This window comes from Panthera tigris, chromosome A2 (genome assembly GCF_018350195.1).
Source record: "Panthera tigris isolate Pti1 chromosome A2, P.tigris_Pti1_mat1.1, whole genome shotgun sequence".
Classification (NCBI taxonomy): domain Eukaryota; kingdom Metazoa; phylum Chordata; class Mammalia; order Carnivora; family Felidae; genus Panthera; species Panthera tigris.
In genome coordinates this window covers 5,013,560-5,028,020 of record NC_056661.1, presented here as the reverse complement: position 1 = coordinate 5,028,020, position 14,461 = coordinate 5,013,560, and the positions used below count along the sequence as shown (strand labels likewise).

The following is a 14,461-nucleotide window of genomic DNA, read 5'->3' as shown; positions in this document are numbered from 1 at the left end:
GGAGGTGGGGTTAAGCATTATCAGCACCCCATTCGGAGCCGGTGTTGTCTGTTTGGTGTCGTGCAGGGGTGGGGATGCGGATTTTCTAGGAAAGAGTCGCTGATTGGCTGGGCGGGCTGGAAATGCCGGAAGGTCGGCCCTCACGGTGCGGCGATTGGCTCACCCTTTGGCGGTGGGGGCGTCGGAGGCGGTATCAGGGGAGGTGGTGGCTCTAGAGATGGCAGTGAGCGAGAGGAGGGGGCTCGCCCGCCTGAGCCCCCCGGAGTGGGGGCAGCTGCTACTTCTGCTGCTGCTCTTGGGTGGCTGTTCTGGGCGCATCCACCGACTGGCGCTGACGGTGAGTCCCGCCGCGCGGCGGACTGGGGCGGGGGGCGCAGTGTTGTCTCGAAGAAGCCCCTGGTTTGGAGTGGTCTCGTCCTACCTCCCCCTCGTCTTACGTGGGATGGAGCGGTCCGGCGCCCCCCGCCTCCAGGCCCGGAGTGGTCTCGTCCGAGGAGTCCCTTCAGTCCTCTGGTGGCGCAGCCTGGCTGGCAGTGTTAGGACTGTGCCCCGCCCGTTGGGGGGGTGGGTCTTCAGCTCCAGGGAACACCCCACCCCCTCCCGCCCGCCCCTTAGTCCTCTAAATTCTTGAGATTGCTCTGGGGGGCGCTGGCACCTTTGGCGCCGCCCAGGGGAGTCCCTGGGGTTTCTAGGATTGGGTTCTCTGGGCACTCACTGGGATCTTGGGGACTCATTTGGAATCTACAAACTGGGAGGTCAGAGCTCGGCGCACCAAGATAAATAACTCTGCTCTTGGGGTGGTGTTCACCAAGTGCGGAGACTTGCAAATGCCCCACGCTTTCTTTTGCTGGACTCTCAGAATGGTGGCTGGAGGATGTGGGGCTACCCTGTTCCTCCCCGGGGGATTGGTCTGGGGACATGGCCTCCGGGAAGGCCCTCTCAGCCTCTCCCATTACTCTTTGGACCTGTCCTCAATCTAGGGGTACCAGGAGGGGGCCGAGCTCTTAGGGGGACCTCGCGCCAGAGCCGTGGGGCTGAGTTGGAAAGAAGTCTGAGCTGCCGCTGCCTCTTCCTCCTTGGTCTCCGGCAGGGGGAGAAGCGAGCAGACATCCAGCTGAATAGCTTCGGCTTCTACACCAATGGCTCCCTGGAGGTGGACCTGAGCCTCCTGCGTCTGGGCCTCCAGGAGACAGAAGAGAAGGCCCCGCTGGTGAGGGGCTTTGAGGAGTTTGCTGGAGCAGGGCGAAGAGCACAAGTTTCCAAGCCCCCTGTCCTCAGTTTGTAGCTCTGCCCCTCATCCGTGTGATCTTGGGCAAGTGCATTGGCCCCTCTGAGGCTCCATCTGTAACATGGGAAAAACAAAATCTCGTGCCATGTTTGCTAGACCCTGAGCTTGGGTTGGTGGAGGGAGGGCATTATTACATCAACATTTTAATTGGGTGAAAACAGGATGGGCTAGGTCCAGAGGACCAGCGAGAGTCTCCCTAGGGAAGTGACATCCACGTAGAGTGGCTCGAGATGGTTAGGAGTTAAGAGTATGAGAAGCCAGGGGCAGGATGGTGTGTTGGAAAATTCCATGAGTGAATGTGGGACCTAGTACATAGTAGGTGTTCAGTAAATTTGAGGTTACATTCCTATTGCTACTAAAAGAGGTGCCTTGGCGAGGTCTCTGCGCAATCCCTCATTTTGTCCCTTTTTCTTTCCGCCTGCCAGGTGGGGTTCAGTCTGACTCGGGTTCGATCTGGCAGTGTTCGATCCTACTCAGTGAGTGGAGGGGGAGGTAGGGAGGGGGTGAGGAGGGCCTGGGATGTCTGTCCTTTACATCTGGAGCCCAGAGGCCCTCATTCTTTCCCAGAGAGGGGAGCAAGAGGTGACCCTCCCTTGCGGGGTACACGGGGAGGAGGCAGGGTGGGGGTGGGTTAGTGGGAGTTGGTAACCAAGGTGCCCTCTTACCCACCCCCCAGACCCGGGACCCCCACGACTGTCCTCTCTGGAAAAACAGTAGCAACCTCCTGGTTCTCTTCCTCATCAACACCAAGGATCTGCGGTAAGTTGATGGGCCAGGGGCTCCGTCATTTGTGTTTCCCTGGGTGTGATACCCACGTGAGCTGATCAGGTACAGTGAGGAGCCAGCCGGAAAGAACCTCCGTGCTCTTAGGAAGAAAGCCACGTGCTTTTCAATTTTGCCTTCCAGCCTTCTGGTTACGGGAAGGAGGGAGAGGGGCAGGGTACCCAGAGAGTGTTGGGGTCTCAGGGCAGAAGACACGGACACAGAGGAGTGTTGTGAGAATTGACAGCAATAGTTCATGCTTGTTGAATGCTTCCTGTGTGCCAGGCAGCATCCTGCGAGCTTTTACAGGTGTGAACTCATCGATTCTTTATACTATTATTATCCCCATTCTAAAGAAGAGGAAACTGAGGCCCAAGAACTGGGATTTGGACCCAGGCAGCCTGGCACCAGAGTCCCACAATACCATGTAGCCTGTCTATAGACACATTTTCATTTAAAACAATGCGCTGAAGTAGAACGAGTAAGTCACTGTCACGGGAAGTGACAGTCACGGGTGCAGGCAGTTCATAGATGTGGCAGTCGTCCTGATGGGTGGTGGCCAGTGCTGGAATTGTGTGACCGCTGATTCAGCCTGGTGCTGCCCTCAGAAAGGAGATCCCAAGGGGCCATTGAGTTCCTCTGCACAGGTCATGCACATGACCCAAGCCTTCAGCCTCACCCTCACGGTCCCCACCCTCACCCCAGGGTCCAGGTGAGGAAGTATGGAGAGCAGAAGAAGCTGTTCATCTCTCCTGGGCTCCTCCCCGAAGCACCTTCTGAACCAGGGCCCTCAAATCCAGTGCACACAGTCACCCCTAAGGTGGACAGCGGTGAGTGAGGCTGGCCATGTGAGCGGGGAGAGTGTAGATGGCTAGGGCTGTTCTGGGCCGCCTCCCGTTTTTCTGCTGTCCATTTGTCCATCCATCTCTAAACTCATTCACTTGTCCCCTACAGGGGCCACCACTACGCTTGACAAGGCCAAGTCGAAACCCACAGTGTCCCAGGGAGATCAGCAGGTTCGGGGAAGGTCTCTTCAGGGGCATATGGTGACCCAGGCCGGGAGCCAGCTAATGCTCCATGCAGCACTCTGTCCCCTCAGGGCCCCAGTGGGAAGGACGAGGAACTGATCCTGGGTCTCGGGCATCTCAACAACTCCTACAACTTCAGCGTGAGTGTCTGTGAGCGCCTGTGGCCCCACCTCCTCCCAGAGTGGGGACTCCCAGGCTGAGGCCTCCACTCCCCCTGTCTGCCCCCCACCCCCCAGTTCCACGTCGTGATCGGCTCTCAGGCGGAGGAAGGCCAGTACAACCTCAATTTCCACAACTGTTACAACTCCAGGCCGGGCCAGGAGCAGCCGTTTGACATCACGGTGAGCAGACGCAGGGCGGCTTTGCCACATCCTCCCTGAGGCCATGCTGTGGACCGGTAGACCGATGTACCCACCTGGGAGATGGGAAGACCGAGGCACGGAGAGGGGGAGCTTGAGAGTGGGAGAGTGAGACTCACACTCATGGCTCTGCACGTCCAGAGCTGGTATGCCATCCCCACCGCTGCCCCCTCCCCAGGTCATGATCCGGGAGAAGAACCCTGAGGGCTTCCTGTCAGCGGCAGAAATTCCCCTTTTCAAGCTGTATATGGTCATGTCTGCCTGCTTCCTGGCTGCTGGCATCTTCTGGGTGTCCCTTCTCTGCAGGAACACGTAATGCCTGGTTGGGGGGAGGGGTCCCCCACCTCCTCTCTTCATACCCTCCCATCCCTGCCCCTAACTAATGCCCTCCACCTCCTTCTGTCCGTGACCTTCCCCACCCCCCACCAGGTACAACGTCTTCAAGATCCATTGGTTGATGGCAGCCCTGGCTTTCACCAAGAGCATCTCCCTCCTTTTCCACAGTGTGAGAGCTTGGGCCCAGAGCAGAAGGGGGTGGGCTGGGGTCTCTGGGTCCAGGAAGAAGCCCAAGCAGCCCACTCCCCAAATCTCTGCAGACCCTGGGCTTGGGAGTTCATTTGTCCTACTGTCCACATGTCCAGCCATTTTTGCACTGTGGCCTCCAGCTGTCCACCCAGCCCAGCTGTCTGCCTGTCCTTCTGTCCGGCTGTGACTGTCCACTGGCCCAGCTCTGACTCTCCCCCTGACTGATTGTCTCACTATCTCATTGTCCATCCATCCAGCTGTGACTTCCCTGCCTTTGTCACGGCTGTGACTGCCCATCCGTCATCCCAGCCGTCCACCCCTATGTTGTCACGGCCATTTCTGAGTCCACCTGCCATCCTGGTCATAACTGTCAGCTCTGTCCACTTTCTGACCACCATGCAACAGTGATCGTCCATGTTCCTAAGCCATCGCTAGCCTCCCAGTTGTCACTGTCCACCCACCCATCCGTCCATCTGTCTGACTGTCCATCCGTCCACCTCCAGATCAACTATTACTTCATCAACAGCCAGGGTCACCCCCTCGAAGGCCTCGCTGTCATGCACTACATCACACACCTGTGAGTGCCCTTCTCTGCGGCAGGTTGGGGGGTGGGCTGGGGAGGGTCGGGCACCCCCTCTTACCACACACACTCCCCAGGCTGAAGGGCGCTCTCCTCTTCATCACCATCGCCTTGATCGGCTCTGGCTGGGCCTTTGTCAAGTACGTCCTGTCAGACAAGGAAAAGAAAATCTTTGGGATCGTGATTCCCCTGCAGGTGCACAGGAGGCCCCAGGCTGGTGGGTGGGGATGGGGCCAGGCACACCTTGGCCCTTGGGGCACACCTACCCAGCCTACACCGCCCCCAGGTCCTGGCCAACGTGGCCTACATCGTCATTGAGTCCCGTGAGGAGGGCGCCAGCGACTACAGGCTCTGGAAGGAGACCCTCTTCCTGGTGGACCTCATCTGCTGTGGCGCCATTCTCTTCCCTGTGGTCTGGTGAGGATCTGACACGTGACCCCCGCTGGAGGCTGAGGACCCCTCCCCCCACCCCTCCAGGCCACCACAAACATGGCCAGAGGTAGTGCTGACAGCTTCCTGTGTCCCCTGCCCCATTCCAGGTCTATCCGGCATCTCCAGGATGCATCGGGCACTGATGGAAAGGGTGAGGCCCTGGTCCCAGGACCTCCTGGGCCCCCAGCCCCTGTCCCGCTCCAGGACCCTCTTTCTGATCCCTGGATGTCCCTTCCCTCCCTGCCGCCACTGCCTTCCTGCCTCTCTACCTTTCTTCCCGTCCAGTGCTCCCCAGCCCAAACATCCCCCTCCAGGTTTCCTGCCCCTTGGCCCCTCCCCAAGATGTTCTCCCAGTCCCCAGACCTCCTCCACACCTCTCCCTTTCCCCATGCCCCCAGCCTCCTTCCCCTAACCCCCCTCTCTGTGTACACCCTCAGTGGCAGTGAACCTGGCCAAGCTGAAGCTGTTTCGGCATTACTATGTCATGGTAGGAGCCCCGTTCTCACTCGGCGGAGTTTTGTGGTCTTCGGGGGGATTTTTTTTTTCCGGGGGTTACAACCAGCCCTTGGCATACCCACTCTAACCCCTCCGTCTGCCATCAGCCAGCCATCACTCAGCCCCAAAGCCCTGCCCTCTGTCTCTGTCCCGGCAGATCATCTGTTACGTCTATTTCACGAGGATCATCGCCATCCTGCTGCGGGTGGCCGTGCCCTTCCAGTGGCAGTGGCTGTACCAGGTGGACACGGGGGCCCTAGGCAGATGGGAGGGTGGGCCAGACAGCTTTGGGGGCGGGGGTGCGGGGGGCGTGCCTGACACTCCTCCTGCCCTTGCCCTGCAGCTCTTGGTAGAAGGCTCCACTCTGGCCTTCTTCGTGCTCACTGGCTACAAGTTCCAGCCTGCAGGCAACAACCCATACCTGCAGCTGCCCCAGGAGGACGAGGAGGACGTGCAAATGGAGCAACTGTGAGCCCTGGGCCTCAGGGGCTGGTGGGGGGCGCGGGCACAGGAGTCCCGGAGGCAGGGTGGGCGGGGCCAGCGCTCGGGGGGCGGGGCCGGGGAGCTCTAGGAGTGGATTCGACGGCCATCGGGGGCGGGGCCTGGTCCCCCTCAACTCCTGAGCCGCCTCCTGGTTCTCTGCCTCTAGAATGACCAATTCTGGGTTCCGGGAAGGCCTGTCCAAAGTCAACAAAACGGCCAGCGGGCGGGAGCTGTTGTGATCATCCCGGCATCTGGGACCAGCCCTCCGTCCCCCGCCTGCTCCCACCCGCTCCACACACACATTCCTCACTCCTGCGGGCTCCCAAAGCGCCAGGAGCAGGAGGAGGAGGGCGCCCGGGGCGCATGCTGCGCCTAGCTCCCTGAGCCTTGAGTCCCCAGAGCCCATTCAGAAGAGAGCCCCCCCTCCTCCCCCAAGTGTTGGGCAATCGTGTCCCCGCCCTGGAGCCATCTGCCGCTTGCAGTTGCGCAATAATGACCGATCTGTTTTGCTAGCCTGGTTTCTTGCCTTTCTGGGTGTTGAGGTCTGACACGGAGGTTGTGCTTACAGTTGAGAAACCTGTATTCATGGGGGGTGGGGGAGGTTTCAGTCTCCGTTGCCCTCCACATTCAGTAAATGTCATTCGAGCAACTGCTACACGTCAGGCCCTGAACCCAGTGCTGAGGACAGAGCAGTGACCCAGGCTCGACCCTCAAGGGGCTCACGGTTGGGGGAAGGGGCCAGGCAGGGATAAGGATGAGACCATCACAGGGCCCTGACCCAGCCTGGGAAGCTGGGGGGAGGTGATCAGAGAAGTAGGGGAAGGACGGCAGGCCCAGGGGAGGGGCAGCGTGTATAGAGGCTGGAGGTCAGGAAAACTTGCTGGTTGGTAGGCCCACAAGTAGTGGGCACTGAAGTGTCTAATTGTGGCTAACGCTGAATGCCACACCCTCTTCGAAGGCTTCCATTGACCCTGACTCCTATTAAGTCTGTGAGACACAGACAGGCTAAGTAGCTTGCCCAGGGTCACACAGCTGATGAGTTGAGAGACTCGGGGCTCAAAACACTAGCAGTCTGGTTTCAGGGCTGCACTTTACCACGGACCACACTGCCCTTCGGCACCTAGACTCCCTGCGACCAAACCTCCGGCCTCCCCCAACCCTCCGCGCCCTTTGTTGTGTGCCCCTGGGTAGGTGGTTTCGCCTCTGTGTCCTAACATGTAAACTGAGGTCCCCGTGAGGCCACTGAGTATCACACATGTGATAATGGTATGAGTGGCTCAGCACAGCCTAACCTTTCGTGGGCTGCCCTGAACCTTGAAGAGGGACTTCAGATTAGCACTGCACCTGTGCACCCACGTGGGCAGCTCCAGAGATGTCATTGTCTCCCCTGTCCCAAACCCCCTTTCAGCCAGAGAGCCCACAGCCCCTTTTGGAGCTCAGCAGACAATTCTCAGTGGGGGCCACAGGCATGGGATGACGGGTAGAGAATCGGGCAGGGGTCAAGGCTTCCTGCAAACAGAAACAAGTATAACGGGGCCCAGATGAATAAAGAGCCCAGCCAGACAAGGAAGTGAGGAGGCATTGCAGACTGAGCAAGTTATGTGAGCAAGCGGAGAAGCCCAGAATAGCCTGCCAGTCCCCCTGCAGGGCTGGCTGAGGCCGAGAGGGGGGCAGGGAGGGTGGGGGAGCAGCTGGCAGAAGCCTCAAGACAACAGTTGGACTTCGGGCTAATGCCCGTGGGAGCCAAGAAGGTTACAGCAGGGAAGGACGTGACCATCGAAGTCGGTGCTTTACTCCATGTGCGTGCAGGGGTGCGCAGAATCCGGGCTCCCAAAGAAGCCCCCGTCCCGATCCCCAGAACCTGCGAGGATGTCACATGATGCGGCAAAGGGCACTTTGCAGATGTGATTGAGCTAAAGGCGCTGAGATGGGAGGTGATCCTGGATGACCCAATGTCATCACCAGGGTCCTTATGAGAGGGAGGCATCAGGGTCCCAGTCAGACAAGGAGAGCCACGAGGAAACACGTATAAGGGATGTGCTGTGAGGTTTAGCTGGCCCCCTGAGCCAAGGGGTGCAATGGGCTCTAGAAGCCCAAAAGGGCAGGAAGTGGATTCCCAGGTCCCCCCGTTGGAGCCTCCCTAAGGAACACAGCCCTGCCCACACCTTGATTTCAGACTTCAGCCCTCCAGCCCTGTAAGAGAATACACAGGTATTATTTTAAGCCACCAAGTGCGTGGTCATTTATTACAACAGCAGTCAGAGACTCCTACAGCTTAGGAGCCTGAAGTCTGGACCCCGGCTGCCTGGGTTCAAATCCCAGCTCCTCCCACCTAGAGGATCTTGGGCAGGTGTTCAAAGCGCTCAGTCTCTTGGTCTGCAAACCAGGGATGCAGAAGAAACAAGTTTCACGAAATAAAGTGCTGCGTCTGAGTCTCATGGAGACCAACTCACTAGCGTGCATACGCGTATTCTACACCATAGTTTTGCAGGGTCACAAAGCTGTGTTTTTACACAAAGTCCCCCGTTGCTGTAGAGTAGATGAGTTGAAAGGAGTGATTCTGCAACAGGGAGGCCACAGACCACAGGGGTGCGGACAACAGACAGATGGACTGGGACAGTGAGTGCAGGGGAGAGGGAGGACGATGGGGGACGGCTTGGAGGATGGGCAGGGCTGTCAGCGAAACAAGGTGAGGAAGAGAAGCAGGTGTTGGAAACAATAAACATACAGTCCATGTGCAGTGAGGCCTCACCACGTGCGGGGCACCAGGCTGAGCCTCTGCCTCTCCCATGCCACTGGCTTGTCACGCAATTCTCAGAGGGACATTCATGGCTGTGAATGTCCAGCCTGCCCCTGCACCCTCCAGGGTGGGGGTCCCTGATGCTCAGGCCTCTCCTGAGCTTGAGTCAGGGGTGCAGGGGGAGCGGGGGAAGCAGCCATGGGGCAGATCAAATCCAGCCGGGCCAAGTTTACCTTCCAGTTAATGAGTAATGAGTAGGGGGAGAAGGGGAGGCCTGGGCTGCATGGTGGGGGAGGGGCCCAGGCCATGGGTCCTGGAGGGAAAATCTCAGAAAGCAGTGTAGCAAGGACCCCATCCTGGAAGTGGGGGGCCAGGAGGGGAGGGGCAGTCCCCGCTGTTCCCAGGCCTGGCACCGACTCAAGGGTGAGGGTGGGGGGTGCAGCAGGGAAATCACTGCACTCAAGGGGGTGGGAGGGAGAGGGGTGCCTGGGCTCCCCCCACCCAGAAATCCTCCCCCTTCCTTCCCCTTCTCCTTCCTCCAGCTGGGGTGCCAGACGAAACTCAGGACACCAGTTCAACTGGAATCGGGGACACATAGCCAATACTGTGTTAGGGTTAAGTGCCTTCCAGAGACCCCACTTAGCCTCAACCCAGGCAGCCTGGCCCTCCCGCTCTCCATAGCTGGAATGTTGGGCAGGGCACGCCAGCTAACGGGAATCCCATCCTCCAGGCCTCCTCCTCTCTCTCCCCTTCTGGCTTCTCTTGCCTGCCATCCCTCTCCCACACTGCTGGGCACAAATGCACATTCCCCAGGATGAAGCTTCCAAGAATCCCTTCCTTCTCCCAGGCGCACCTCTGCTTCTGCCTTCACCCCTCTGGTCACTTGCTGGAGGTTGGGGCCAGGACCCTTTGCAGACCTCTTAATCTGAAGCATCAGCACCTTTGTCAAAACAGCAGCAACTATCATCAATCCCATTGTTCAGATGGATTAACTGAGGCTCTGGGAAAGCCAGAACCAAGCCTTGCTGGGAGGCACAGGCCAGTAGGAATACCTTCCCAAGACAGTCAAAGCAGAAACCCTGAATGTTTAGGGCTATAATGCAACCAGGAAATGGGGTGCGGGAGGAAAATGGGAGTAATTGAGATTTGGGGGATCCTAGGAGGTACCCCAACCCCTGTTTCAGAAGTTGAATCTCAGTTCTGGATAGTAAGCAGGTGCTTGCACCCTCCCTCTCCCAAAGAAGGGGTGACGCAATCAAGGCAGACAGGGTCCAGGTTTGTTCTGTGTCTGCACACCTCCCCCAACTCCAGGCATGGAGCCTAGGCCAGGAAAGGCATATGGTTTACAGGAAATCAGAGCTGGGTTCCCCATTAACCCCTTCCTTGGGACTTTGGAAACCAGGCCTTCGGAGATCAGGATCCCCCACCCACTTACCTGTTGCCTCCTGTGCCCTGGACTCCACACACCCCTTCCCCCAGATGCACAACCTTGCTGGGAATCCAACAGGCACACATCAAATAACACTGAGGCAAAAACGCAAAGCTTTGCCAACATGCTGTCGTGGTGAGACAGTGGGGAAATCCAGCAATTTCCTGCAAGGCCAGCAAGTATGTAAATCAATACAATCACGGAGGGAAATACAGCCATATCTTGCAGGATTATTAATGCAAGTAGCTCTTGGTCCAGGGTCATGTCCTTTCGTGGCAATGACAACTGTGACATGAGTGCTATTACAACCTCCTCTGACGGGGGAAACTGAGGCTCAGCGTGGCTATTAATCAAGTGCCAAAGTATACCTCTAAGTGTCAGAGCTGGAAAGTGATGCAGGTCAAGACCACTCACTGTATCCGGGGAAGTCTGTCCACGCAGAAGAGGCGGGTCGCTTTCACACAATGTAATAGGAGGCAGTTGCCTTTAACAACAAGGAAGCTCTCTGGGCACTGATATTAAACGATCTCTGAGGGATACTGTTTACGAAAAAGGCAAGGCGTAACCCAGGGAGACCAGGAAGAATAGCAGGCAGAGAAGACTGGTAATTTGTTTTTAAAACTTGCGAGCATTCAAAATGCATATCTCTGGAAGGAAACAAGGGATTTGGTTTCACTGTGGCATCTGAGACCTGAATGGTTGGGAACAGGAATACGAGGCAAATTGCCTTTTCCCTGTACATCTACGTGGACCCTTTAGGTGTTGAACCATAGGAAGATATTAGCTATTCATAAAAAATTAAATACAGATGGAATAATAATAATTTTAATAATATTAATGATAATACTGTAACGTTAAGACAAAAAAAAAGCTAGCAATGGGAAATTGCCTCACTGATGAGGAAAGTTTTTTTTTAACGATTATAGTCTCTCAGGCATCCTGACAAGGGTACATGAAGGGAGCTCCAGGTTCCACCTGTATTAAAATACATGCTCATTGCAGGGCCGGGGTGGCTCAGTTGGTTCAGTTAAGCCTCCGACTTCAGCTCGGGTCATGATCTAGTATTTGTGAGTTCAAGCCCTGCATTGGGCTCTGTGCTGACAGCTCAGAGCCTGGAGCCTGAGCTTCAGATTCTGTGTCTCTGTCTCTCTCTGCCCCTCCCCCTGCTCTGTCTCTGTCATGCAAAAATAAACAAATATTTTTAAAAATACATGCTCACTGGGAGAGTGAACTTCTACACATACTTCAAAGCCCAGCTGAAATGTCCCCTCCTCTCAGAAGTCTTTCCTGACCCTCCACAAAGCAGAGTTCTTCTCCATTGGGAAGACACACCGTAGGGCCAGGAGTCTCTGTCCTGGACCTTGTCCCCCAGCCTGACCACACCATGGAGGAGGGACTCCAGCTACCAGCATAGACATGAACCCAAAGGAAGGCATTGGTTAACAAACGCATGGCCAGAAACTGACTGGGCGCCAGGCCCAGATACCTGGGGTGGGGAGCTCTCTGGCCCTCAGTGTTCCTCCACCGCTAAGTAGGTGCAACAGGGAAAGGTCCCTGTTTACCAACTGACCTTGACCCTGAGGGAGACCTTGGCAGGGGGGAGGTGTGTCCATCTTGCTGGAGGACATGCCCTTGGGTTAGTTACCCCAGGACACACTGGCCCCAGGGATTGAAAAACTTAGGAAATGGTATTGAGAAATCTGGGGCAGCTCCAGGAAGGGGGAAGCCACGGGAGCTGCGGGCTGGGCTGAGGTTGCAGGGGGGAGACGGGAGCCAGATAAAAGGCAGCCTCCAGCAGCCTCTGCTCATTCCCTCCCAGTCCGCTTCCTCCGTCCCTCTGTCCCTCCACCGTCCCTGCACCATGGGGCCTGCCTCAGGCCCCAGCCTGCTGCTGCTGCTGCTTACCGCCCTGCCCCTGGCACCGGGGGACCCCATGTGAGTGGTCATGACCCTTCTCCAAACCGGGCTACTTGTGAGGTGGGGGTGGGGTTCAGGTCCTAGTAGAATCCAGGGCGCACGTGGGTGTCTGTGGAGGCAGGGGTCAGCGGGTTGGGATGTGAATGGACTTGGGCTGCCTGTGAGCTCATGATTTCATGAGCTGGGGGTTCATGGCACTCGGGTTACAATGGGAGGCGGATGTTTCTAGAAGCAGGGGTCTGCAGGTTTGGGTGCCTGTGGTGTGTTCAGTGATTCCGTGGCTGCGGAATCACTTGGAGGCCTGGAGATCTGACTTCACAGGATTTGGGGGCTTCGTGATATGTGGGTGAGGGTTGGAACCGTGGTCTCTAGAACGGCAGCTCCATCCCGTGTTCCACCCGACCTGCAGGTTCTCCATGATCACCCCCAACATCCTGCGGCTGGAGAATGAGGAGACCGTGCTGCTGGAGGCCCATGACTTGGAAAACAACATTGCAGTCGCGGTCACTGTCCACGACTTCCCGGTGAAAAAGCAAGTGTTATCCAGTGAGAACAGCGCTCTGACCAAAGACAACAATCACATGAGCACAGTCAAAATCAAGGTGGATGTACCTGCTGATGCCCCTCTCCCGTCTCTGAGACTCCTCCTTCAATTAGCTTCTCCTATCCTGAGCCCCTAGCTTTGAGCCCCTCTCCTAAGAGAGGTCCTCTGAGGTCCTTGTCTAATTCCCCCTACTCATCCCCCTTTCTGATCCCTACCCATCTTAGACCCTTGCTCCCTCCCCTACTACCCTTCCGCTCCCAACCTGGGCACACCAGGGGGACCCGGAGTGGTGGACAGGTGCTATTGGCAGGAAGGGCAGGCAGGTGAAAGTCTGGGGGTGAATGTGGGCAAGGGGCCGGGAGGCAGCATCTCAATGATTCTCTGGCTATGCCTAGATCCCAGCCAGCAAGGAATTAACATCAGAGAAGGGGAAAAAATTCGTGACTATCCAGGCAGACTTTGGGAGCACTGTAGTGGAGAAGGTGGTGCTGGTCAGCTTTCAGAGCGGGTACCTCTTCATCCAGACGGACAAGCCCATCTATACCCCAGGATCCACGGGTAAGGGGCTGGGCGGTGGCTGGAGACAGGGCTGGGGGGACTGTGGGGAGGGGCGTGGCCTCACTCACCGCCCCCTTTCTCTAACATCATCTCCCAGTCCTCTATCGGATCTTTACCGTGGACAACGACCTACTGCCCGTGGGCCGGACCGTTATCGTCAGCATCCAGGTACCAGCAGCGGGGAGCCCAGACAATGACTCCCCCTGGGCAGAGACTCGGTGAGAGACAAAGAGATAGAGAGAGACAGAGAAGAGATTCCGGAAAAGGCAGGACTGCAGAGGCCTAAAGGCAAAGAGACCTGTAGAGATCCAGGGATACCAGGCTCACTGATGCTTCTGCCCGTGGATTCCGGCTCCAGACAAACCTCTGGGGACCGTGTCACTCTGGACAGGTCACTTCACCCTCCTGGGCCTTAGATTTCTCAGCTGAAGATTGAGATGACAGATAAAAACTCTCTGTAGCCCAATCCGCCTCCTGCTGCCAGGGGGTAGCCTTGAGCACCCAACTCATGTCCCATCCTCCTCCACCCAGAGCCCTCCAGGAGCTCCCACCTCCTTGGGGTAAAAGCCTAAGTCCTCCCAGCACTCCCCAAGGCCCTGCAAGACTTGCCCTGTCCCCTACCTGTCCTCCTCTCCTCCTCTCCTCCCCATCTTCCCCTCACTCACTCTGCTCCAGCCACATGGGCCTTATTGCTGTCCCTCCAACGGCCATAAAGAGCCAGCCCTAGGACCTTTGCACAGGCTGTTCCCCCACTACTCACAAAACGCTCTTCCTCCAAATACCCACATAGCTTGCCCCATCACGTCATTCAAGCCTCTGCTCAAATGTCACTGATGGCACAATTTTACAGGGAAGCCTCTCTGAGGACCTGTAAAATTGCAGACACCCTCTCCAACTCACACACACACACACACACACACACACACTCCACTGGTCTCCCTTCCTGTCATCTCCTTTAGGCATCCTATAAATTGAATGTATTCATTTGCTCATTGCCCGCTCCCTAGACCTCCACAGAACCTAAATTCCAGACAGGATGGGTGCTTGGCATACAGTAATTTCATTACAATTTTCTGGGCTAAGGCAGGAAAGGGGTGGGGGGGAGGGGGAATGGAAGGAGGAAGTGAAGGACAGAGGGAAGAGGTAGGTCGTTCTCAGAGGATCGTCATGAGTATTTCTTGCAATCACACAAAGGTAACAGGGACCAGGTCCTGACAGCCACAAGCTGACTGTGGGGATCGGTGGGATTTGTGGGGAACGGAGAACACACACCTCTAACGGTAGAGCCTCTGCCCAGTTCCAGTCAAATGTCGCTATGTGC

General features: G+C 57.0%; 2 protein-coding genes and 1 long non-coding RNA gene across 7 annotated transcripts in view; 2 read left to right on the top strand and 1 right to left on the bottom strand.

Moving 5' to 3' along the window:
* The first annotated feature begins 186 nt into the window (after positions 1-186).
* On the top strand, positions 187-6,286 carry GPR108 (G protein-coupled receptor 108). Of its 2 annotated transcripts, XM_042977958.1 has the most exons (18): positions 187-337; positions 1,091-1,210; positions 1,714-1,764; positions 1,965-2,047; positions 2,756-2,880; positions 3,005-3,066; positions 3,150-3,218; positions 3,315-3,419; positions 3,616-3,749; positions 3,867-3,942; positions 4,466-4,539; positions 4,620-4,737; positions 4,829-4,959; positions 5,082-5,125; positions 5,412-5,461; positions 5,627-5,710; positions 5,813-5,937; positions 6,119-6,286. In XM_042977958.1, the coding sequence occupies exons 1-18, from the start codon at positions 218-220 to the stop codon at positions 6,189-6,191; spliced, it is 1,644 nt and encodes a 547-aa protein (XP_042833892.1). In that variant the 5' UTR covers positions 187-217; the 3' UTR covers positions 6,192-6,286. The 2 variants fall into 2 exon arrangements, with proteins under 2 accessions (XP_042833892.1, XP_042833893.1); XM_042977959.1 differs by lacking the exons at positions 187-337; positions 1,091-1,210; positions 1,714-1,764 and having other exon boundaries at positions 3,134-3,218.
* On the bottom strand, positions 1,208-13,576 carry LOC122236557. 4 transcript variants are annotated; one of them, XR_006214603.1, is made up of 3 exons: positions 13,439-13,576; positions 4,604-4,689; positions 1,208-1,342 (listed from the first exon to the last, which is right to left on the bottom strand). It is a non-coding gene; the product is annotated as an uncharacterized LOC122236557 (long non-coding RNA). The 4 variants fall into 4 exon arrangements; XR_006214604.1 differs by lacking the exon at positions 13,439-13,576 and adding an exon at positions 5,549-5,599; XR_006214605.1 differs by lacking the exon at positions 13,439-13,576 and adding an exon at positions 5,481-5,549.
* The window catches only part of LOC102968028 (complement C3), a 38,346-nt gene continuing 35,830 nt past the window's right edge, over positions 11,946-14,461 (top strand). The window contains exons 1-4 of the mRNA XM_042977954.1: positions 11,946-12,056; positions 12,448-12,640; positions 12,978-13,140; positions 13,238-13,308. Coding sequence (XP_042833888.1) covers positions 11,983-12,056; positions 12,448-12,640; positions 12,978-13,140; positions 13,238-13,308 — 501 coding nt within the window. The 5' untranslated portion in view covers positions 11,946-11,982. The remainder of the gene's footprint in view (positions 12,057-12,447; positions 12,641-12,977; positions 13,141-13,237; positions 13,309-14,461) is intronic.